The sequence below is a fragment of the Maylandia zebra genome, linkage group LG1 (assembly GCF_041146795.1).
Source record: "Maylandia zebra isolate NMK-2024a linkage group LG1, Mzebra_GT3a, whole genome shotgun sequence".
NCBI classification, from domain to species: domain Eukaryota; kingdom Metazoa; phylum Chordata; class Actinopteri; order Cichliformes; family Cichlidae; genus Maylandia; species Maylandia zebra.
In genome coordinates, this window is record NC_135167.1 from 28686836 (window position 1) to 28711461 (window position 24626).

The 24626-nt window shown below is 41.7% G+C and overlaps 2 protein-coding genes across 4 annotated transcripts; one reads left to right on the top strand and one right to left on the bottom strand.

The window, feature by feature from the left end:
- The first annotated feature begins 1574 nt into the window (after window positions 1-1574).
- Window positions 1575-6471, top strand: dtwd1 (DTW motif tRNA-uridine aminocarboxypropyltransferase 1). 2 transcript variants are annotated; one of them, XM_004543506.5, is made up of 5 exons: window positions 1575-1685; window positions 3376-3677; window positions 3855-3992; window positions 5560-5836; window positions 5959-6471. In XM_004543506.5, the coding sequence occupies exons 2-5, from the start codon at window positions 3378-3380 to the stop codon at window positions 6186-6188; spliced, it is 945 nt and encodes a 314-aa protein (XP_004543563.1). In that variant the 5' UTR covers window positions 1575-1685; window positions 3376-3377; the 3' UTR covers window positions 6189-6471. The 2 variants fall into 2 exon arrangements, with proteins under 2 accessions (XP_004543563.1, XP_076740524.1); XM_076884409.1 differs by lacking the exon at window positions 1575-1685 and adding an exon at window positions 1782-2235.
- On the bottom strand, window positions 6344-23920 carry nnt2 (nicotinamide nucleotide transhydrogenase 2). 2 transcript variants are annotated; one of them, XM_004543505.6, is made up of 22 exons: window positions 23696-23920; window positions 22855-23021; window positions 21906-22135; window positions 21384-21583; window positions 21214-21301; window positions 20983-21071; window positions 20709-20896; window positions 20017-20150; window positions 19698-19889; window positions 19037-19187; window positions 16207-16368; window positions 16005-16115; window positions 15750-15895; window positions 13202-13397; window positions 12250-12483; window positions 11564-11724; window positions 11212-11391; window positions 10974-11133; window positions 7477-7558; window positions 7219-7337; window positions 6772-6887; window positions 6344-6671 (listed from the first exon to the last, which is right to left on the bottom strand). In XM_004543505.6, the coding sequence occupies exons 2-22, from the start codon at window positions 22982-22984 to the stop codon at window positions 6525-6527; spliced, it is 3216 nt and encodes a 1071-aa protein (XP_004543562.2). In that variant the 5' UTR covers window positions 22985-23021; window positions 23696-23920; the 3' UTR covers window positions 6344-6524. The 2 variants fall into 2 exon arrangements, with proteins under 2 accessions (XP_004543562.2, XP_004543561.2); XM_004543504.6 differs by lacking the exon at window positions 23696-23920 and adding an exon at window positions 23119-23305.
- Window positions 23921-24626: the final 706 nt, after the last annotated feature.

Sequence of the window (24626 nt, forward strand, 5' to 3'; positions counted from 1 at the left end):
ACTCCTAAACTTTGCTTTTTTAGATATTTAGCCACCATCGCTTTCATAAACATTAATTTGACGTCATATTGAGAGTTCCAGTTAAAAACTACTAAAAGCAACTTCAATCCCAAACTGCCATGAAAGGGCAGTTTGGGCAGTCTGTGTAAACTGCCATGAAAGGAGGAGGGATGCGGCTTCTAAACAGCTTATCATTCTGCTGTCCAAACTTTTGAGACTGTGAAAATGGAGAGTAGGTGGTGTATAAAAAGTCTGTAATTTTTACAGTTAATACAAAGGTTTTAGTCAAACCCCTTGAACTGAAGCTGGCAGCCTGCACAATCACAGCTTGATTATTTGGTTTTAAAGGGTGGTGTACAGGGGCAAAACTTGTGCAATTCCTTATATCATAATTCATCAGTTATTTATTAAGCTTCTGTGTTAACATCAACAACTATAATAAATTATTGTTGTTGCTATTTTTGTTACACAGAATATGTACACTATGCAAGGGTCAGGCGGCTGTAGTTGTAGTTCAGGATGTCAGGCAGGTCATCTAATTATCAGAAGGTTGGTGGTTCAATTCCTGCCTTCTCCAGTTTGCATGCCAAATACCCTTGGGTGTGATACTAACTCCAAGTTCATCTCTGATGAAATAATCTCAGTATGAGCATGTGTAAATATTAGATAGAAACCGCATATGTATACAAATAGTACTTGTATGAAAGGGTGAATGAGGCAAGCTGGATAAAGTCCTTTGAGTGCTCAGATAGAGCTGAAAAGTGCTACAAAGATCCAATCCATTTACCAAAATATTACCATATTATTGTGTGTTTACAAATAGAGATATACAGATATATACTAAAAGCCAAATATCTTTTTCTATATCAGGAAAATCTCTACCTTTATTTCTGTTTTTGAATTGCTTCCACACTCAACCTGTTCCAGATTTTGACTCGTAAACACTAAAACATTTTCTGGTAGTACACACATTAATATAGTTTTGAAGTTGCTAAAACCCCTTAAATTACAGCTATGTTCTCTACAGAAAACATACTTTGAATATTTCCTGGTAGCAAATTACTTTTTGCTCCAAGCAAAATGTGTGCTTTCTGGAATTTGTAATTATTGCCACGGACCAGATTCATATGAATAAGCAGAGTCTCTAAGGATTTTTCTTTAAGGTTATTTTTAATATATTATTTTAAATATTTTTGAGAACTATGCACAACTCTTTTTAAATTGCCTAAAATGTTGTATTTTTAAATGCAACAAAAAGCATCACAATACACTGTGTGTCTAATATTAAACTTGTAATTTAACTTGTACATTTAAAATCTAGAGGTTTACATGATCATAAACTGTGTTTTATTTTAAGAAAAAAAAAATTTTTCTTTCTAACGTTTACCGAAATACATAAGAGCGAGAGTTGACGTTCATTGGCTGCTAGTATGAGTAACTTAAATCTAACTTCGTAATTTTATTTTACTGGATTAAAGCACACTCATTTATTCACTTTACTTTGATACATTTTGAAAATTAACCATCTATAAATATATATTTATAAATCGCCTGCCATAACACCCCCAAAGGGCACCGAGTAGCACATTCGTTGCTTAGCGACAGGTAACTACCCAGCATTTCCTTCACACGGAGCTGTGCTTCCGGCGTAGAAGAAGACGCTCATGCCGTTGTGCACTTCATTGGTAGGCACTTTTATAATGGGACTTCTTTTTGTAGCTAAGCTAGTGAACCCAGTTGAGCTAACAGTGCACAACAGTGCATCCGTCTTCATTTGATCTTCGCTCCTCTTAACTAGACTTTTTGACTTGTGTCTGTTAACGCTAGCAGCGGGGGCTGAGGAAACGTGACGCTTGCTAACAGAAGCTAGCTCCACTATGTTGAAGCATGGGCAGTGTAAAATACTGACTCTTTTATACTGTCTGTGGTTTCAAAGAAAAGTAACTGCAAGCTGCAGGTGTACGGTTTCTGCTCTATCACATCTCACTGCGCTAGAGAGAGGTTAAAGAGAGCAACGTTTCATGTTGTTTATCCATGTGCTAATTACTAATCTGTATTTAGCAAACGCGCTACACTCGGACACCAGCGTTTCCCCATTAGCTGATGCTTACGATCCCCCATGTTTATCAGAAATTCAACAGTATGTACATACAATCACTGGCCCCTTGATTAGGCACACCCTGCTAGTTTAATCTTCAGAGGTGCGTTAATTCTACGTGTCATCGATTCATCAAGGTGATGTAAACTTTTGATTCACAGTCGCTACAGATTAGCCAGTTTGCCAAGAATATCTTCCCCACACCATTACACCAATACCAGTACTGTTAATACAATGCATGATGGATCCATGCTCTCATGCTGTTTTTGCCAAATTGTGATCCTACCATTTGAAAATTGAGACTCAGACCATGCAACATTTTTCCAGTCTTCAATTTTACCAGTTGTTGCCTCAGTCTCCTGTTCTTAGCAGACAGGAGCAGCACCTGATGTGGTCCTTTGCTACTGTAGTCATCAACATGTTTCTTCAGAGATGCTCTCTGCATTCCTTGGTTGTAACGAGTGGTTAATGAATTACTCTTGCCTTGCGATCAGATTGATGCAATCTGGCCATTCTCCTCTCACCTCTGGCAGCAACAAGACATTTTCACCTACAGAACTGACACTTTTCTTCCTATTGTCTTTAAACCCCAGTAGCTCAGATTAGCCCATCTGGCATCAACAGCCATGGGTTTCTCCTTCTTTCTGATGCTTGCTTTGAACTTCATCTCATCTTCTCTTCATGTCCTCTGGAACCATGTCTACTATCCTAAATGGATTATGTTACTGCTATGTGATTGACTAATTAGATATTTCCATTAACAAGATTTATGGTTTTCTGTTTTCTAAGAACTTCTATCTCAGTGACTGTGCTCACAATGTGATGTTTGGGAATTTGACGTGTTCATATTTGAACCAGAAATGGGTAATGTCATATAATGTGATCTTATTCAGTTACCAGAACTGCAGAACTAACATGATGATCTTGCCACTCGTATTAATTTATACTAGCTTCTAATCTGGCCAATGTAAAATCATAAGACGCTACAATAAAATAGTTAAATGAAACATTATTTTTAAAAGATTTACTCATTCCAAGAGTTACAATGCTCTGTTTTATGAAATTTTTTAGATGAAAAGCATTCAAGCTGCACCGTACTATCACAGCAACAAATTTTCCAATCTAATCATTACCAGTCACGCACAATTTTAATGAACTCTTAGCTCTATAACTAGCTTTTTCCATGTTATTGTGTCCTTTGAGTTTAAGTCTTTGTAAATGTTAGATTATTTATGTCTGCTAATATTGGCATTATTTGCTCTGTTATTCTTCATCAGCTATGAGTGTACTTGTGCTCCAAGACAAGTCTGTCAACAGAGCAAAAATGAGCGGCCTGGATCAGGACCAGCGTCATCATCCCAGTTGCCGGGAAAAAACACTGGCCTCTGATTCATCCGACTCCCGTGAGCTTCCCAGTCAGCAGCTCCAGGGGCTCAAATTGGCATCACATGCAGTGCTAGAGGAAGCACAGCAAAGGGGCAGGTTAAAGTGCTCTAAATGTGGAGGCTCGAGGATGTTCTTCTGCTACACATGCTGCTCCTTAGTGGGCATGAGCCTGCAAGATGTCCCCACAGTGAAGGTTTGTAGGAGGTTAGGACTCACCTGCTTTGTCTTTTAACAGAGGCCTTCACCATTGTCTTAATTGGTTGCAAAATGCCTTTTTTTAAAATTATTTAACGTTAAATATTTTGGCATGATGTTGCTGAAATCCAACTCTCCCCTCGACCTGACTTTACACACTGTGTGTTACACTCAGCTTCCTGTGAAGATAGACATCATCAAGCATCCCAACGAGACAGATGGCAAGAGCACTGCCATCCACGCCAAGATTCTCGCACCCAGTGACATCACAATATATACTTACCCCTGCATACCTGAATACCAAAAAGACAAGGTTAGTTCTTTTTTATCCTTGTAGTTGTGTTTTTTATCCTAAAAGAAAGAATGGAGTTTATTTAACTGTAAAACATGCTGTCTGCCTTGTACCTTATGTGGCTTCAGCTAACAATTACGTTTATGATTGATTCATCTGGAAATTACTTCCCAGAAAACTTTTTTGTATCTTCACTTGTCTTGTTTTCACTACTCAGTCAAATAGCATATTCAGTTTTCTATGACACAACACAGAAAAGCATGTGGCATGTTTTGTTTGGAAACAGAGGTTAAATTGATCATCAAAAGTGATTTTCTCTCATCTACTAATCCATGAGTGTCAAACATATGGCCTACAGGCCAGAACAGCGCTTCAAAAGATCCCATCAGGCCTGCTGGATGGCTTGTTGGAGTGTATAATATAAAGAGCGGGGCGGCATATGTAGTTTTTGGACTTTTCTGTGTATTTAGTACCAAAAAGACTTAAAAGCTTCGAGAACTAAAAGGGATCGTGCGAACTGTTATTTTCATCCGATCCAGTGGTCGGAATCATTGTAAGTTTAAAAACTTTCTCAGTGACAAAAACATTACACAAGCACACCATAGCAAACTGAGGAAAGGTGATTGCGCAAAGGAGCTGCGCCCGTGTGTTTCACTGAGCTCACTATACAACAGTCTTGAGTCACTCACCATTTTTTCTTCCAAGACGAAAGCAATTTTTTTGTTATTGAGCAATAGTTCTTCAGGCTTTCTGAAGGTCTATCAAAGTTTGTCTTTGGATTTTGGCTGCTTTTTCACTCATTGTTTTTAGTCCAGTCTTTATACCTGACCATTTTATTAAGAGGAATGTTTGTTTTGTTTTTTTGGTTTGTTAAGCCACTCCCCTTTTGTAAACTGATGGTTCCCTTTCAGAATTTACTTTACACTAAAACCAATGGAAGTAGTTGAGTATTTATTATGCAGCGGCTTTTGCTAGTTTTGAACCAATGTCTGATATCACTGACTTAGCATTTTCTTTGGCATCTATTAGTCTTTTTCTTTATATTGTTGCTTACAATAATTCTCGATACTATGTTGAATTAACTGTATTCATTTTAGTGCAGAAATCTAATTTAAGCGTATGTTCTGAAACTGTTGCTCTCCACTAAAGTCAAATTGTAAATGCTTATCTTTTGCATTTTGTACCGTTGTTTATTTTCAGCATAAAAATCTTAGATTTTTACCCAGTCTGCAAACAACCAGTGAAACATTTCTAAAAGATTTAGATTTATTTGCTGCAGCTCCATTCTTCAGTTCAAAGCTCACAGCACTTATGCAATCAGATTGTTATTTCAGCTGAATGAGTTTAGTCCACAAGCCATACATTTGTATTGTTTTTCTTGTCTTCTCATTTATTTAAATCAATTGATTTAGTGTTTTCACTTCTTCAACTTTATCCCTCACCTGTCAAACAGTTTACATCCTGTTCTCTGCTTCCTAAATTTAGCCTTTTATAAACCACCCCACTGTAAAAACACGTGTTCGAGACACATTTTATGCCCCAGCACAGTTTGCATGATGGCGTTCCTCTCCGTCTTCGCTCGCTCCAGGTGGTGTTGGTATTCCCTGGTCCGAGGGCCGTCTCAGTTCAAGACATGATGAAGTGTTTACATGACAGGTCACACGACTCCGCTGATGAACCGTGCAGAAAGAGGTTAAAAACTGAGCAAGTTCAAGGTTCCACACGCACGTCTGAGAGCTCAGAGTCGGGGACGCCAGATGAAGCAAAAAGCTCAGTGTCAAAGGTGGATCCCCTACACAGGGTGGTCTTCATTGACAGCACATGGAACCAGACCAATAAGATCAGCACAGACGAGAGACTGCAAGGTAATCATGAAAGATTGCATTTGAGTGGGTTTCCAAAGAACTCGAGACTGCTGGTGATTATTCACTCACAATTGAATTTACCATGATCTCACGATGTTGTGACTGACGTGTTTCTCCCCCAGATTTGCTCCAGGTAGAGTTGAAGATGAGAAAAACGTGTTTCTGGCGTCATCAAAAGGGCAAGCCGGACACTTATCTAGCTACTATCGAAGCCATATATTATTTTCTCATGGACTTCCACGAGCATTGCCTCGACGAGGAGTACAGCGGAGAATACGACAACCTTCTCTTCTTCTACTCCTACCTGCACTCAATTGTTAACAAAGCCAAAACCTCTGCTGGAAAATGCTGAAGAGGACAGACTAAAAGACATCAAACACTGTAGCTGAAGCGTTTTATGTTAATAGATTCTGATTATGCAGAAAAATAATTTTTAGTTTTTGAACTCGAATGACATTTTCTTATGCATGAATGGACAGTGTGACCGTAGTAGTACAAAGAAAGGAATTTCTGATACATTTAAACATTTTAATTTACAAATTAGTGCACAATGATGTTTGTGTTCTGCTGTAATCACATTTGTTGCAGACCCAATAAACTTGTTTTTGTAAAATAGGTATCTCACATGCCAAAAATTTTAATAACTTTTAAGTTCTTAACAATTGTACACGGCAGTAATGAGTTGTAATTAGTAGAAGGTCTCTCGGATCTTTGCTTGCAGACTGTCACAAGTTTTCTTGGCATCTCCCAGCAACATAGATGTGTTGGGCTTGTAGAAAATGGGGTTATCTACTGCAGCGTAGCCCACACCCAAAGTACGCTTCATCACTATCACCTGGTGGTAATAGTAAGAAAAGAAGGTGGTATATGATTAGATTTTTCTTATTTTGGTACTATATCCTCAAACACATTTCATCTAATAAAGGCAGACCAACCTGTTTGGACTTCCACACCTCCAGGACCGGCATGCCAGCAATTATAGAGTTGGGATCTTCTTGCGCCGCCGAATTCACCGTGTCATTGGCACCGATGACCAGCGTCAAGTCTGTCTCTGTGGGTCATAAACATTTACACGTTTACGCACAAGGCGGATGAACTCAAACTCCGGCGCTGCACTAATCTCCCTCCACCATAAACAGAACCATGTGTGTCAGCCTGCGTGCCTGGTTGCTAAGAAAACAATGAGTGTTGTCCTAATAACTTGGCACATCCAAGTATCCAGACATAACATGTGGCCACTTCAAGAGCAGATGAAAAGGAACGGATGCGTTTATTAAAAATCACCAATCGAGTAATTTAATCCAACACCTCCCTGCCAAAGTGACGTGTAACGGTAAATATAACAGATCTTTCTAGAATTTATTTTTAAAAACGGAGCTTGCCTGGGAAGTCGTCATTGATCTCATCCATCTCCAGGACCACGTCATAGGGAACGCCAGCCTCGGCCAAGAGTACGTTCAGCTGGCCGGGCATACGACCGGCCACTGGGTGGATGCCAAACCTGTTGGAGATGTTACAGCACATCACTGATTTTTCACTGAAAACTTGTCACACACACACACACACACACACACACACACACTGATAAAAGAATGTCCTGCCTTGTGTGTGTATATACACACACGTGTGTACAAACTAACCTCACAGTCTTGCCTTGTTCCTTCAGCATCTTCACCATATCTGCAATAGGATACTGGGCTTTGGCCGCACACAGACCCCAACCTAACAACATAAATATAGAAACTTGCAATAGCTGAGCAAATTGGCCTTAGTAGGAATATAATGGTTATATCTTATCTACATACTCCATAATCCCTTTAGGTTGCTTGAGTCTCCTGTCAAACAGCTTTTCTTTTATTGGATGGGTGCCTGGTCATAGATAAGCATTTCACAGCTATTGTTCATTTCTAAATGACAGGCACAGCAGTCCTGCAGGACAACAGTAAAGCCACATATTCATCACCCTTCATTCCTTCTTTTGTCCTCCACCACCACAAGACTCCTCTCTGTGTTAAATCATAGCAGCCAAAAGTCTGAGAGACATTTTTCTAAGGAAAACTTTTGCATGTGTGGTGTGCATTGGGGTCCCCTGCGTGCAAAGAGCTAGTTACCCTCTGTCTGCATAACCCCTGCTTAACCCTGGTGGTCAGGTACCTTCTAGAGTTCAGCATTACCCCTAATCGAGTTTTTCCAAGCCAGTGACTTGTATCCTGTATCTTCTATAATTCCCCAAACAGCCGGAGCCTTCTGTTTCCTCACTGCCGTGCTTTGTTGTTGACAGCACATGGAGAGTCTGGACCGAATAGCCCTTATGATTTTTCACTGTTTCTCTAATCAAACCAGCATGTTCGACCACACAGCTGTCTCTGCACCAATTCGGAGCCATTGGAAAAAAAACAGCAATCCTGGTATCCAAGCTACACGGAGTGGTTCCTCTCGCACAGGCCGTTCAACAGCTACTCATTTGTCAGACAAGTCTGGCTTTTCTGCTTAATAAATCATGATGTGGGCATTATCTCACACTCTGAAATCCAAACCACCATTATTTAGGCCCCGTGGACAGTTTGTGAACAAACTACTCCCTCTTGTGGTCACTACAGTTCAGCATTCTGAGTTTAATGAAAACGCTACCATCAGATGCCTGACCATTTCCAAGTACTCTGCAAAACATTTGGGCTTTCCCAGAGCTGTTTTTGATCTCACAGAGCAACTTTTTTTGCTTGGTTTTTTTGGTCAGGTGAAAGCAGTTATGTGGGAGATAGATGATGGTACTGATCTAAACTAATGATCTGAAAAATGACATTTGGACTCCACGCCATCTACTGACAGGAGCACCAATATAAATCTCTTATGTTAGTCCAAGTTTCTTTCTACACCTGTCTACACCCGTCTCTAAAGGGCTCCATCTGTTTCCAGCACCGTCTCCACCCACAACTGGGGGAAAAAAAGTTTTTCTACTTATGTAGAAGATTTAAAGCTTCCACCAAAATTTGCTTACAGACAAAGTGGCAAATGACAAAAGTAGCGGACCTTTGAAGAAAAATATAAATCATGGTGGAGCATTCTTCCAATGCACTGATTGCAAGCTGGCTTTAGCCCAAATTCTAACAGTTTATATCAGTTTACATAATTTTTTGTGCAGCACTAAAAAAAAAAAAAAAAATTCCCCAGATGAAACAACTTATAGCTAAGGACTTCAAAAATGAGGAAACTTTGGATGAAGCACAGTGTTATCTAACTTGCTACCTGCTCTTCATGTCTGCTTAAGACTTAATTAACAACTGATAACACAACACACCTGAAACCAATGTTGGAGTGCCAAAAACAGTTTCTTAAATGGCCATTTGAAGCTAACACAAAGAAATAGACATACCAAAACACTTTGTCTCCATTTTAACTCATCTTTTTAAATTCAATCTTTGAGCTTAAAGACATGGCTTCATTAACACATAGATGCCATTACAGGTGGCTATATATCTGTCTGCTGGCCTTCACCTCAGCTAATTCATTTTGCTGGAAACCCTTCAAACGTGAGACCCAGGGAGCCAGAACTGGCCAGCCAAAGAATCCAAGCTAGCCCACCGAATCAGCTATGGAAAAGACTTACAGCTTTTCCTACTAATAAAGACCTTCCACATCGATTATACCAAAGTAAATTAATAGATAAGCAGATCACAGAAACTTCCCGTTTTTATGCTTTACAATCTTTTTTTAAAAGGACATTATCAGTCTCTTAAATAAACAAAGGGGATTTCGACCAGTCCAGCCCACTTAAGGTCAAAGTAGGCTGTACGTGGCACAATGTAAAATGAGTTTGACATCCTTCCTTTAGCCCTGCATTTGTAATGCTTATCTGATAAATAATATGGCACGCTCTGAGACAGCCAATTAAAAAAAATTAAATAAAATCCAAGATCCAGTTCAGTGAGTAAGATTGCATTATTTTACCTGCATGTTACATAGTATACACAGTAGACGTTTATTATGCATTTTCTTAGTGCATTATGCTCAAGTTGTTCTCCATATTGGACATGGCCCAATGACTCGTCATTTTAAAAAAAAATTAAAAGAAATGATGTATCTTCATTCGCTGCAACCTGGAATCCCTCCCCAATCAAACAGGGTGTTACACCAAAAACCTCCTTAGAATAGCTTTGGTCACTAGATTGCTGTGGTCAACCATATTTTGCCACCATTAAATATAAGAGCAGCGCAAGGTTATCACCAGCAGGTTGGGGGGAAACAAACAAAAATAAAACAGCACATTTTCCCTATCAGCCTGTAGATGCCAGAAAGTCACTGTCTAACCTCTAGGCTTTTATGAATAGGGTCTTCATTCACTTGATCCAACATGACGACACAGGATTCTTCTTCTCTCGCTCTCGCTCTCCCTCTCTCTTCTCCTTTCGGCGTCTCCCTTTAGTGGTCGCCACAGCAATTCATCTGCCTCTATCTCACCCCTCCCCAGCATCCTTGTCTGTCACACCCACCCTCTGCATGTCCTTCACTACATCCATGAATCTTCTCTGTGGTCTTTCTCTTTTCCTCTTGCCCGGTAGCTCCATCTTCAACATCCTTTGTCCAATATATCCACCATTCCTCTTTTGCCCATCTCTGAACTATATCAGCTTTGCGTCTCCAACTTTGTTTCCAAGCTGATCAGCCTGCTCTGTTCCTCTGATGTACCCAAATGAAAATCTTAGCATCTTCAGCTCTGCCAACTCCATTTACGCTTCCTATTTCCTAGTCTCCAAACCATACATTACAGCAGGTCCCTCTACCATCTTGTAAACCTTTCCTTTCACTCCTGCTGCTATCTTTCTGTCAAAAATCATCTCAGTCTTTCCACTATCCTAAATCTCCACCTGCTCCACCCTGCCTGAACCCTTTTCTTCACCTCTCTTGTGCACTGTCCATTGCTTTTGGATGGTCGGATACACTGCTAATCAAACTAGATAGTGCAACCTAATAACTAAATACAGTCACTTACAAGTGGGGTACTATTGTGGTAATATAGGTACCTACATTAAACGAAACAAACTGATAAAAGATCAGTTTCACAGATTGGTTGGTTAGAAAAAGTTACCAATGACAAAGCTGAAAATTACATTCGAGACATCTGTAAAACAGTGTGTACCTGGAGTAATGATGATGTTGTTGGCTTCTTTGATTATGTCAATGGTTTGGTCCACATTGACCTCGGTGTGAGTGCCAACAATCTCCATGGGCTTACCACCCAATGTTGAGGTGGTGCCGTACCCGCCCAGGATCACGTTTGGCAGGGAGCGGTTCATAGCCTTGAGGAAGAAGCAGCCCAGTGACACATTTGTATCCTTTTACTTCATGCATAATGCTGGAAATGTGCATCTACTCACCACACACATGATGTAGGAGAGGATTGCACCAGAGGAGCCAATCAGCGCTCCAACAATTGTCATGAGATTGTTGTCAAGCAAGAAGCCTTCGGCACATAGTGCCCATCCTGAGTAGCTGTTCAGCACAGTAATGACCACGGGCATGTCAGCACCTCCGATGGCTGCTGTTAGCGTTACACCCTATGACAGGTTGAATCAGAAAAACAAACAAGTATTTTAACATATTCCAAGTTAGCTAAAACAATTGTTACATTAAAAATCAACTGCTGAAATGTAAATTCACTGAAAGAGATGTTGCCAATCCCCCCCACCCCCTGCCTGTTGGCAGCTTTAATAATGGTCACAAACTCACCATGACAGTGGAAAGCCCAGACACTCCCAGCAGGCACCCCATGCCAGTACCATAACTGGAACTAAGCATAAAGGGCACCATGCCTCCAACAGATGCTGCCATCAGACTGGCATTCAGCATGTGCCGTCCAGGTAGCAGCAGGGGGGCAGAGCTCAAAAGACCTACAACCAAAAAACACATTTTTCAGAGAGGGAAGAGAAACTGTTCTCACACTTTTGTAGGGTTTAAAAGGAACAAGACAAAACAAGTGAGCGTGCTTTTCTTTAACCAGTGTCAGGTGTCTTTGAACCCTCAGACTTATCTGCGAAAGCCTCTAATCAGCTGTCTGAGCATCTGTCTCATCCACAAATCAGCCAGCAACCCTCTACCAACCACAGCCATCCAGTCACTGGCCTGCCCTTCCCATGGCAAATTACCAGAGAGCTTCTCATGTGTTCCTCTTGATTGGTCGGCCTAAAGCGCAAATTAGAGAGTGCTGACACTTACACAGAAACTCCTGGATTTAAGAGGGGATCTTTGGCTTTCAGTAGATGAAAGGAACAATCAGCAGCCGGCCAGACAACCTGATGTGTTTTCATAGAGATTTGTGTGTAATAAGAAGAGCTATGGTCAGATCTGACAGGGACTGACCTCGTCAGATATGGACTGACAATGTGCAAATGAGAGATTAGTGTCAGATCGATTACCTTGAAGCTTGCCATAGGCCACCAGTGATCCACTGAATGTGACGCCTCCGATGTAAGTGCCCAGGTAAGCCACAGTCTTGAGCACACCTGCAGCTGGGTGAGTATCCAGGTGAGGGTACTCAATCATATACTCGGCAATGCATGTGAGAACAGCCGCCAGGCCCACAAGGCTGTGGAAAGCTGCCACAAGCTGGGGCAAGTCTGAGATTTCAATACGCTTGGCAATGGTCAGACCTGTAGTTGAGATATGAAGAAAGTTTAAAAAAAAAAAAAAAATTTAAAAAAGCAGCCAAAAAAAAAGTTAAACACCAGAACTACACTTCGCATGCACATTGGCAGAGTCTGACTGCTAGAAACATTTAGGGCATTGAAAAAAAAACATGAAATTAAAAAAAGAAGAAAGAAAAAAGGGGAAAAAATGGTTAAAAGGCAGACACCTGCTTCTAGTTATGGGGCCTGTTCTTCAAAAGGTAATCCCAGGAGTTCAAAGTTGAGGATTTAATTGCGTTTTCTTGAAAACTAAGCGGCTCTTAATGCTGTGTGTATGCGCTCATTCTTAGGATGATTACACTGCCATTCATCTTCCTGCTTCTTAAATTACGATTAACATGTACAACAGAGTGATTGATGCATGTTATGAATTAGCTAGGAGGAGCTAATAACGAAACAAACCGCTAGACTTCAGAAGAGTCATGCCGAAACTTGATCAATTTGTTTTTTATTGAAAACTGAAACCTTGAGGTGCTACGTTATTTGCAAGTCTCCTTCACATGACCCAATGAAACAGCAGGGCATACCGCTTGAGTTGTTATAAGATGAAATTAGAAGCGCTGTGAAGCTACAGTGGGCATTTTGCAGCACAAGAGGTTTTTTTGGGGGGGCAGTTTAAGTAAAGAAATATCAGTGAACACAATATCATATCCATTTTAGTTGAATGCATGGAGCCACCTACCCAGGGTTCCCCCACCGGCCATAGCCAGAGACATCTGAGACAGCAGCTCCGGTGAGGGTTTGAGGGCACCAAGGGTGGCAGCAAGGCCCCCTGCCACTCCCATCATGCCGAGGGCGTTCCCCAAGCGACTGCTGCTCTGGGCAGACAGGCCGGCCAGCGCCCCGACACAGCACAAACCTGAGCCTAAGTACATCATCTGAGGAGAAAAAGTGAGAATCAGCATTTTATCATAGCTACATGTTGAGAATGGATCAATAAGTCATCAAAGAATCGAGAAGCAGGATGAAAATTAGTTTAAAGATGAGAGGTAATCCCAATTAAATGAAAGCTTCTGATCTAGACCTGACATCAAAGTGGACCCAGTCTGTTAATCTACAGGGTTTGTTTTTTTTGTTTTTGTTTTTTAAATAGTCTTACATTCTACTTATCATCTTTGTATGGCTCACACTTAAAGAAAATCCCTATATAGCCTCTACCAGGCCTTGATACAGCCCCACAGTGAACTCCCTCAAAGAAAAGATTTGAATAGCAGGTGGGTTGGTTTCTGTGCTCAAGCCAGAACTGTGTACCTGACATGACCATAATGAGAGTTTCCCCATCTCACTGACTCATGCAGAGCCAAGAGTAGAAAGGGAAAAAAACATGTTTAAAACGCATCCACTACTGCAGTAACAGAATCTATGTGAGAGAAAAAAATATATATAAAAAGCTTAATAGGTTCTCTAGGGCGCATCGTTCCAAAACCAGCTGAGAGATCCTCCCAGTACAGCATGCCCAAACACTTCACCTTGGAGGTCTCTAACCAGATGCATCTCAGAAAATTCAAATATTTAAAAGAAGTTCAGTATTTCCCATCAGTTAGTTACAACAAGTGAAAATTTTATATATTGTAGACTCAAAAAAATATGTCATTAGAAGAACAGTATAAATACCTGTAAATGATTCAGCCTACTTAATACACACAACCACAATCATGGAGAAGACTGCTGACTGGACACTTGTATAGATGATTATCACTGAGTCTCTTCTCAAGCAGGATCATTGACTCTTTTCATAGAAGGTCATTAATATAGCACATCAAAACACGTTAATGGAAAGTTGACTGAAATGGAAAAGTGTGGTAGTAACAAGAAAAGTGTCCACAGGTAATAGGGACGCCTGCAGCCTTGAGAGGTTTGTTAAAAAAGAAGTTGATTCAAGAGCTTTGGAGAACGAGTGGACTGAGGCTGGGGTTTGATCTTCCTAAGATCAAACAAAGATCAGAGACAAAGTCAAAAGCATCTTACCTGGGTCAATCTAAAAAATGACTGGACTATTGTGCAGTGGTCCGAAGCCTTTCTTTGCAGATGAAAGTAAATTTCACTTTTTATTTCTAAATCAAGGTCCAAGAGTCTGGAGGGAGCGCAAAGAGGCACACAAGCCGAGGTGTTTGAAATCCAGAGTGAATTTCCTGCAGTCTGATGGTTTGAGATGCCACATCATCTGCCAGTGTTGCTGATGTTTGGCCCACTGTGTTTTATCAACTCCAGAGTCAGTGCAGCTGTCTGCAAGGAGGCTTTAGAGAGCTTCAAGTTTCCATCTGCTGACAAGCTTTATGAAGATGTTGATTTTCTTTTCCCAGCAGGACACGTCACTTTCACACCGTGCCAAAACTAGTACCAAATGGCCTGCTGACCATGTTATTACTGTGCAAGACGGGCCAGACAACTTGACCTGATGAGAAACACCTGATCCAATACAGACAAGCTATCAAAGTAGCATGGGCTTCAGAAACAACTCAACAGATCCACAAGCGGATTGCCTCCATGGCAACCTGATGCAGTAATTCATGCAACAATCCAGTACTGAGAGCAAGAACAAACACACTCTTCAGAAGTTGGACATTTCTGTATTTGAAATCCTTTTTTGATCGCGCTTAACTTTTCTATTAAACTGACATAACTGCATTTATGTTCATATATGGTAAGCCATATTTAAAGTTAACATAATATTTCAGTTTCAGTCTAATAAATATAAAAATTAAATTATGCATTCATTTCATGGTATCTTCATTTTGTAAGATACAAATTTATACATGAAATTAGATGCACTTAGCAAGCAGAGGTCACCACACTAAAGTACCAGACAGAGTACCATCTACTCTACAACAGCGGTCCCCAATCCCCGGGCCACGGACTGGTACCGGTCTATGAGTCGTTGGGTACAGGTCCGCGAGAGTTATGGCTCGGGTGTGAAATTTATGGTTTTCAGGGTTTTTATCATTAACTCGGTTTCCCTCAGTCTTTTCCAGTGTCTTATGAATAAAACTTTTTTGCTACCAGTACAGGTTTTATTTTGTTGATTAGTACAACAAATCCAAGACATCTTAAAGGCCAGTCGGTGAAAATATTGTCAGACATAAACTGGTCTGTGGCACAAAAAAGGTTGGGGACCGCTGCTCTACAAACAATTAATTTCACTGTCACGCTACTTAATGCACATTACATTAAGTAGGGGATTGTCAGTGGAAACAAATCTGAGTGAGATGACATGATGTGCATCGTCTCACCTGCTCGATGCTGTACCCAGCAGCCACAGAGGCTCCATATCCTCCAACAAATGTAGCCCCAGGCAGCAAATACAGGTAATTGTACTCAGGAGGGTCGGTGGGCCGTTTAAACATGTCCAGCATCCTCTGGGTGATCAGAAAACCACCTGCACAGGTGCAGAAATAAATGAATGAATTAGCCGTTTTCATTTGTTTGGGTGGGAAATTATTTATGTTCACTGAAGCCATTTTTGTGTCCAGTGTTGAATGTCACACCAGCAATGTTGATGGAGGAAACGAAGGCAGCAGCCAGAGCAAGACTCTCGGGCAGGGAAGAAGGTGTGAGACCTCCACCCATCAGCACCAGGCCTCCCACCGCAGTCAGACCTGACAGAAAAGAATTTGTTAACAAATAAAAAGGAATCACTCAAATATCACCACATCTATACAGATTTTCATGACTTTAATGAGTTCTGACCTGAGATGGCATTGGTGACGGACATGAGAGGTGAGTGCAGAGCGGGGGTCACACCCCACACAGTGTGGTATCCCACTATCCCACCCAAACCAAAGGTGGTGACCATCTGAGTGAAAGCAGCATTGGGCGAGATGATGCCTAGAGCCAGACAGGTAGACAGGCCTAGAGAGAGACAGAGCAAGGCAGTGTTGCTGTTGCCATGTTTGTGCTTTCCCTGCTGCTGTAGTTTCAAGTTTGGTTTCCAGTCCCTTCTTAACCATTGAAGGAATGGAATAACTGAATAAGACAAATAAACATGTCGTTTTATTACCAGCTATTATGATTCATAGTTTCTCTGAAAGAAGTGAAGCGAAATGTTTGAATATACTGAAAAATATATTCATCGCTGTGCTCAGTTACAGGGGGGCTTCCAAAGGTCACAGTAAGATCTGTTACAATGACTTGATTTAAAAATGGAAAAATTACAAAGTCAGACTGGAAAGTAAAGGATTTTTCCCCTCATGAATCTTACAATGAAATCCCAAAGAGACATGCTTAAATTGCAAATTGCTTTTCTTGTCCACATACAAAGGTTTCCAGCACATATCCATTATGTAGAAAAGCAGTCCCACTTTACATTTCTTAGTTTTTGGCATACTTGCCATACCCAAATGTTTCAGATCAAACAGATTTTAATATTGGATAACCTGAGTAAACAGGTTTTTAAGGGGGAAAAAGCCACCCCAACCTACCTGAAACTTCTATGTGAAAAACCACCTCCCCCCTAAATGTAATAACTGGTTGAGCCACCCTTGGCAGCAAGAACTGCAATCAAGCATGTGCAAAAACTGGAAATGGGTCTCTCGTGACTGTGGAGGAATTTTGGCCCACTCTTCTTTGCAGAATTGTCATTCAGCCACATTGGAGGATTTGAGCACGAATAACCTGTTTAACCTCCTAAGACCCAAACTTCATGGTATGCATTTGTAATTTCGCTTTGCCATTTGGGCTGATTGGGAGCTGATGAATGTAACAACAAAGAGTTATGCAATTTATTTTTTTTTAACTGATTTTTGTTTCTGAGAAAAATGAGAGCCACATATGAGGACATTCACATTAAATTTCGATTGAACAGTGGCAGCATGATGTCCTCGTAAGTGGATATCAGGCCCTTGTAGAGCAAAGTTTAGTATTTTGGTCTAGACAACCCAAAATGTGATGTCCACATATGTGGATGCCAGGTCCTAGGAGGTTAAGGTCAAGCATCTAAATCTGATTCAAGTCCACAATTTGATTAGACAACTCCAAAACCTTCATTTTGTTTTTTTAAGACATCAACAGATGGACTTTCTGGTGTGTTTTCAGATCACTGTCCTTCTGCATAACCCAAGTGTGCTTGAGCTTTGGGCTATAAACTCATGGCCAGACATTCTCCTTCAGGATTTTCTGGTAGAGACCAGAATTCATTGTTCCATCAGTTATGGCGAGTTGTACAGGTCTTGAAACAGCAAAGCAACCCCTGACCATTACATTACCACCACCATGTTTGATTGCTGGTATGATGTTCTTTTCATTAAAGGCTGTGTATGCCAGATGTAACTGGACTCAGATCTTCCAAAGATTGTTTTAACTTTTACCTGAAAGGCCAGGTAGGTTTGGGTAGCTTTTTTCCTTAATAAATGAAATAATCATTTAAAAACTTCTGCATTTACTTAAGTTATCTTTGTCTAATATTAATGTCACACTAACACAAGCCATTTAAACTAGGGGTGTCCAACTTGAGTCCTCGAGAGCTACTGTCCTGCTGCTTTTAGATCAGGGGTAGGCAACTTCAGGCCTCGAGTGCCAGTGTCCTGCAGGTTTTAGATGTGTCCTTGATCCAACGCAGCTGATTCAAATGGCTAAATTTCCTCCTAACAAACGGCGGATGAGGGCTGCCCGAAGAGTAAACTAAAGTACTGAATATCATGTCACTTATTTATGTGCAAATGTTTAATAACGAAGAACATTAAAACATTACTGCTGGCCACATGTCGGCAAAGTTATGTGACATTAGTGACGTTTGTACTAACTTGGTTTTAAAGCCTTTACTTTAAAATATACGCCGTTCAATAGCTGACCTTAATCTTACAGAGAATGATCAAAGCTCATGTAGAAACAAACAAAGAAATGAACAAAAGATTTTCTCCTTCATTTCTGTCAAACAAAGCTGTATGATTTAGTATCATGGTTGCTAGGCAACCTGGGCAGCGCAACGGAGGCTAGACCGTCCCATTTCACAAGCCTCGCACTTCCGGCCTTAGCGGTCTTTAAGTACGCGGCCCTTGAGGATCGTTGAGGCTGCGTACTTTAAGGCTGCAGACCCTGAATTGGGATACAGCCCATGTTCTCCAGAGGTCTGGGAATGAACTAATCATTTGATTCAGATGTGCTGACCCAGGGTGATATCTAAAACCTGCAGGACACTGGCACTCGAGGCCTGGAGTTGTCTACCCCTGTTTTAGATGCGTCCCTACTCTAACACAGCTGAATCAGATTGTTGGATTACCTCTTTTCAGCATGCCATCCATTTTGGCAAAGGTCTGATAACAAGCCAGTATTTGATTCAGGTGTGTTGGAACAAGGATGCGCTTAAAAGCTGCAGGACGGTAGCTCTCGAGGACTGGAGTTGGACACCCCTGATTTAAACCAAAAGATAGTGAAAATTGATATTTTACTTTAATTGGATTATTTGCATGCTTTAATTTCAGTACAAATTAATGTTTTACACAGAACAAATCCTCTCAGTGAAGCCAAATAAAGCAGTGCTAAATGTCCCAGAAGTCTGAATACTTCTGTGTTTGTGTTTAACCTGCAGTGTAGACACCAGCAGAGGTCATGGTGCGGTTGAAGGGCGAAACGGACGCCACTTTCTCGGCCTCCAACTCTGCAACCGTTTTCTGTTTCACCGGCGATGGCGGGACTGTTTTTGGAAGGGGTGATGGGAACATGTTCTTGCCTTCCTGAATGCACCAGAAAACACACAAGAAGACCAGAGTGAGGAGAGAGGAGTCCACAAAAGATTTGCGTGAGAAACAGACATCAAGACTTTCACACAGTGGGTGAGCTCTTGAACACGAACTCGTGGACGGCACAGGGGATTACGCTAAACAAAAAAGCAATCACAAACCAGTTAGCAGTGGTTTTGAAAGATAAATTCTCTTTTAAGGGGCTGAATAATGCTGAGTGTAACAAGAGGTAAGCTGATATGTCCTATTGAGGTTGCGTGCTTATTCTGCCATAAACAATGTGTCAAAGCTAAATTCCTGGAAAAGTGTATTTTGAAACGTTCATAACATTCTTGCTGGGATCCAACTTGAGCTATTCCCAGCTGGGACTCTGTTTTGGTACTCAATTGGCGCTCTAGTCAAGCATGACAGGATCTGACAGCGCATGCTGAGAGGGAAGGAGGGATGCCAGTGGGGATGGAAGCTGACAGGAGACAGTCACACGAAAAAAAAAAAAAACTCCACCTTCATAACAAGAGTCCCACGGATGACGTGGTCAATTGTTCCATAATCAAATTCTTCTTTGGGCTCATAGTGGAAGTATTCCTTGTCTGGACTAATGGCCTTCAGAAGCTTCAGTATGTTGTTTGAATATAGACTGCTGGCTTGGGTGGCCATGCGGCTGGGCAGGTCTGAGTAGCCGATGTGTGTTACTCCCTAGTTAACAAAAAAGTACATTATTCATACATAAATAAATCATATATATCCCAAATCAGAAATACATCTTTTGCATTCCTTAAAATTATCCAGTTTATCCAAATGTGCAAGCTAGGCCAAAACGTACCCTGTAAACATGCAGCTGTCCGGGCTTTGTGGTCTCGATGTTGCCCCCTGCCTCTGCAGCTAGATCCACCACTACAGAGCCATCCTTCATAGACTCTACAAACTCCTTTTTGATCAGTATGGGTGCACGCTTCCCTGAGTGAGCATAGGACCACAGGTAGAAAGGAATGAGATGCATCAAACAGCATCATGCTGTCTAACAAAGAGGATAGTCAATCCGTATTAAAGATGTAGTGACCCTCATGAAAGCGACATTATGGGGTTGATGGGGCTTAAGCCATAGACAGTATAGAAAAATTGGACGAGGCCACTGTGCCATCATACGTTGGTTAGTTAGATCTAGTTGCAAAGTCCAAAGCGGAGGCTTTTCGCCATCGCCACCTCTTTTGAAAGTGATGAGTGAGGGGCAGACTAGCAGACAATTTACTCAAGTGTCAACAGATAAAATTATACGTTGCTTATGTTTAGGACCAACTCCCACGAAGCCTACTGAGTCCTTAGCTGCTAGATTAAATAAAATAAGCCAACAGCGAGTGAAATTCTCAGCACACTTGCAGAGCAATATTTCATATGTTTATCTCTAATTGACGTTCAGTGTTGCTGTGGAAAAGATGAAATAAAAGCAAATAGTGATGAAACTTTTGATGCCAAACGATAAAGGCAAAAGTGGCTTAAAGTACCGATGTGACTCACCGGGAATCAGGGCAGTGCTGACAATAATGTCGACCTCTTTACACTGCTTGGCAAAAAGAGCCATCTCAGCCTCGATGAACTCCTTTGACATCTCCTTGGCATAACCGCCAACACCCTCGCCAGACTCTTTGAGGTCTACTTCTAAAGGCTCAGCCCCAAACGACTTGAACTGCTCCAGAGCAGCTGGCCTGAAAGTCAAGAAGCAGCCAGCCTATCAGCAAAATTCTGTCCATCATTAATAAGCCTGCAGTTTGAGGCGTTGCCAACCTTATACCTGGTATCAAACCCTCTGACTATGGCTCCCATTGACTTAGCTGCCCCGGCTGCTGCCAAACCAGCCACTCCACCTCCAATAACCAGGACCTGTTTACAACAGAAACATCCAAATGTACCAAGATTTCACTTCACACTTCATTTTTTATTTTAAGTATACTGAAAGGAAAGAAAACGCTGTACTGACTGTCGAAATAGATCATGCTTGGTTGAGTAAAACATAGACTATTACCTTAGCTGGAGGCACTTTTCCTGCAGCTGTAATCTGACCAGTAAAGAACCTGCCAAAGTGGTTGGCAGCCAGAACCACAGCCTTGTACCTACATAACAAAAACTCAAGTCACATTTACATTAACTAAACAAACAGATGAAATCTGGACTTAAAAATACATTTTTGTTTACCCAGCAATGTTAGCCATGGAACTGAGTGCATCGTAGCCTTGTGCAATGGTAACTCTGGGCACCTGATCCATGGCCAGCACAGTGCTCTGCCTCTGTGACAGCTTATTCATCAGCTCCTGGTTCTGTGCTGGATAGATGAAGCTCACCAGGGTGGATTTGGGTTTCAGGAGATCTACCTCACTCAAACTGGGGGCTCGAACCTAAAAAGAAAAAAAAAAAATCTATTTTCCACTCACAGTTAAATATAACTGACAGATATGTGGATCTAGTTTGCTTATGTAGCAGCAAATCAAAACATCAGTGCTCATTTTCACAAAGTATACAGATTACTCAAACCAGAGGAGAGTGGTTACTTTGACTGGAACATATCAGGAAGCTCAAAGTGATCATTGGTGTCAGATGCTGCACTGAGATGAGTCTATAGTATGAGGCCTTAAGAAGATTGTTGGTGATTACGGTCTCTGAGCTGTGAAGCTGCAAAGAAGAGTCTGATCTGCGGCCCAAAGCATGCCGGGTACGAACCTTAAGGACCAAGTCTGAGCCGAGGGCTCCCTTAACATCAGTAATGGTGGCTCCAGCATCTCTGTACTGCTGATCGGAGAATTTTGATTCGTCCCCGGCGCCGCTTTCCACCTGCACCCTGAAGCCCTGTTTGACCAGCGCCTGCACCCCAGCCGGAGACAGCGCCACGCGACGCTCATTCTGTAACGTCTCCTTAGGAACTCCAACCACCAGGTCCTTGTAGAGCACACCTGAGGTCAAAAAAACAAAACAAAAAGAAAAAGGGGGAAATAAAACAATGCAGCCGAGAGTGAAGAACTTGGAACTTGTCACACACAAAAAAAATATGCACAAGACATAAGTTTATCTTCTTTTACGCAACAACGCAGCAGGCATGCGCGTACAGCTGAGATTTGCGTTGCTGGAAACAGTGTCAGGTTACACATTTCTCTCCCTACATGGTGTAGTGACCTCGCCACCATGGAGACATTATTAGCAGGTGATTGGCACCAGGCCAGCACACACACAGAGGCCCTGCAGTCCTATGCAGACACACTCCAAAGTCAAACTTAAAAGATTTCAGCAACTCAAAACTTTGACGAGCACTCTGTGCCGTGTGCCTCGCACACAGCACAGGCTCCATACACAAAAGGCTGTCATCAGAATCAGCCGCACTGCTGTCAAGTTTTTACAGGTCACCTTTAACTGACCTCTCGTCCGCTCTCACATGTTAGCAGCTCTCACGAGCAAAGCCGCCGTCTGCTTTATAGCAGCTTTCCCTATTTTGAGAACATCTCTAGCAACCTGCTGCAAACAGTTTGTGATCTGCAGTGGAAGTTTTCCACTCCTTTGGCCGGCCGGAGCTTGTCCTTGAGTGAACCGTTACGCTCTCATTCCTCAAGTCAGACACGAGAAAGCACGCAAGCCCAGCCTGTCCTCTGTGAAGCAGAGAGATTTGTAAATTTCCTACCTCTGGAGGCCTTTTGGTCCCATAACACAGGGAAAGTCCTGAAATGCCTCCTTCCAGGGAACTTCAGATGGACCCCTCGCTGGGACAGAATGACAGAGGAGCTACAGATGCAGCGGAGAAGGGTCGACATGGCTGCTGAGCGTCCGCCCTGAGGCTCCTTCTAAGCTCTTGATTACGAACACAAACAAGGAGAAGCAGAGGTTGGCGATAAGGCGACACTACATCTACAGTCAAATAAAAAAGAACATAATTTTTTAAAAATACCCTCAAAGCAAGTCCCGGGCCCCCCTTTCCCCAAGTCACACACTCAGACTATGCGTGCTGCGAGGCCTACAAACAGCAGAGTGACATTTCAGCCGCACACACACATGCAGAGCACAGGGTTGATTACACACTCCAGGCTTCTCTTCGCGAGAACTGGAATTATGACGGCACAGGGGGGAAAGTGTGCCAAGTGTGGCCTGGTTGTTGTGAGCCGGAGAAGAGCAACCAGTGTGCAGATAACAAAGGGGGGGCTGGAGGGGGGACAGCTCAGATACAGTCAAGACTGGAAAAAATGTGGTGTTTACAAATGTTGGTCTGTCTTATATAAAGACAAATAATGCCACAACCAGAAAGACAAAACAAAACACATGACTGTGGAAACTTGTCATACTTTGGTTGATGTTTTGATTTCTGAGTCACAACAACGTTTTGCTGTTTACCTTCCCTCCCATTCATTCATTCATTCATTCATTCATTCATTTTACTGAATCACACTCAAATCACTGCTCCTCATTCTCCAGTAATCTAGTCACACACTCAAAGACCGGCTGATGGACTTGCTTGTTCTCACACTTGCCTTTCAGGTTTCCAGAAAGAGCGGGTTTCACAGCAGTGTCACCTGCGAGGTTCCTATACCCCCAAAATCCTTCCCGTCTGCTTGCAAGGAGAGACAGACGACCTTCCACAGTTTCCTTATCACTGCCGGACTATTTGAGTATAAATAGTAAGCCCACGTGACTTCAGTCATCACCACCTCTGAAGCAGCTAAACTCCTTCAGGCCCTGCGCAGGCTGATACACTGCCACACTCCCACAGAATTAAGGGCTGGATTAAGACGCCCGGGAAGGAAGACACTGGCTGGTCATTTTATTTGAGAGCGGATGAACCGACCGGCTATGGTCCTTACTGTGCAATAAAGTAGCTGTTAAAACAGTATCAGTAAGAACAAACACTTTCAGTCTATCTTGGGCACAAGTAATTGGGGACTACCTGGTGTCGGTGTTGTTAATTAGGCCAGTGAGCATTTTCGTTTCTGCACACAAGGTGACGCCAGAGAGTCAGAGAACGCTGTCCCACCTGTAAATGGTTGGACGGCAAAAACTATTACTGCTCCCTCTCTTTGTTAGTCCCTGTCACGTGATAATGCAATCTTATCGGTTTATAAATTTGTATTTACATTTATATTTACATAAAATCCCATTATTGCATTATAGATAGATAGATAGATAGATAGATAGATAGATAGATAGATAGATAGATAGATAGATAGATAGATAGATAGATAGGAACAATTAATAATAATGGTAATTACGGGAATAAAATCATTATTATATTATATTATATTATATTATATTATATTATATTATTCTTTTTTAATGTTTACTTGATATTTGAGGAATAAACTCAGTACAAAACATGTAGCCAAACATTTATTCACACAATAATAGGTCATTTTTAGCAGGTAGGGTTTTTAAAGTATCTTATCCATAGTTTTCTAATGATTGTTG

What these genes read in the sequence shown, in the direction of transcription:
- dtwd1 (XM_004543506.5), top strand. Translation starts at nt 3,378, where the DNA reads ATGAGTGTACTTGTGCTCCAAGACAAGTCTGTCAACAGAGCAAAAATG. An exon ending in AAGATGTCCCCACAGTGAAG is followed by an intron (nt 3,678 to 3,854) that starts GTTTGTAGGAGG and finishes TGTTACACTCAG; the next exon opens with CTTCCTGTGAAGATAGACAT. An exon ending in CTGAATACCAAAAAGACAAG is followed by an intron (nt 3,993 to 5,559) that starts GTTAGTTCTTTT and finishes CGCTCGCTCCAG; the next exon opens with GTGGTGTTGGTATTCCCTGG.
- nnt2 (XM_004543505.6), bottom strand. Translation starts at nt 22,984, where the DNA reads ATGTCGACCCTTCTCCGCTGCATCTGTAGCTCCTCTGTCATTCTGTCC. An exon ending in GTCAGAGGGTTTGATACCAG is followed by an intron (nt 20,897 to 20,982) that starts GTATAAGGTTGG and finishes CTTGACTTTCAG; the next exon opens with GCCAGCTGCTCTGGAGCAGT. An exon ending in GGCCGGTGGGGGAACCCTGG is followed by an intron (nt 12,484 to 13,201) that starts GTAGGTGGCTCC and finishes TCTCAACTACAG; the next exon opens with GTCTGACCATTGCCAAGCGT.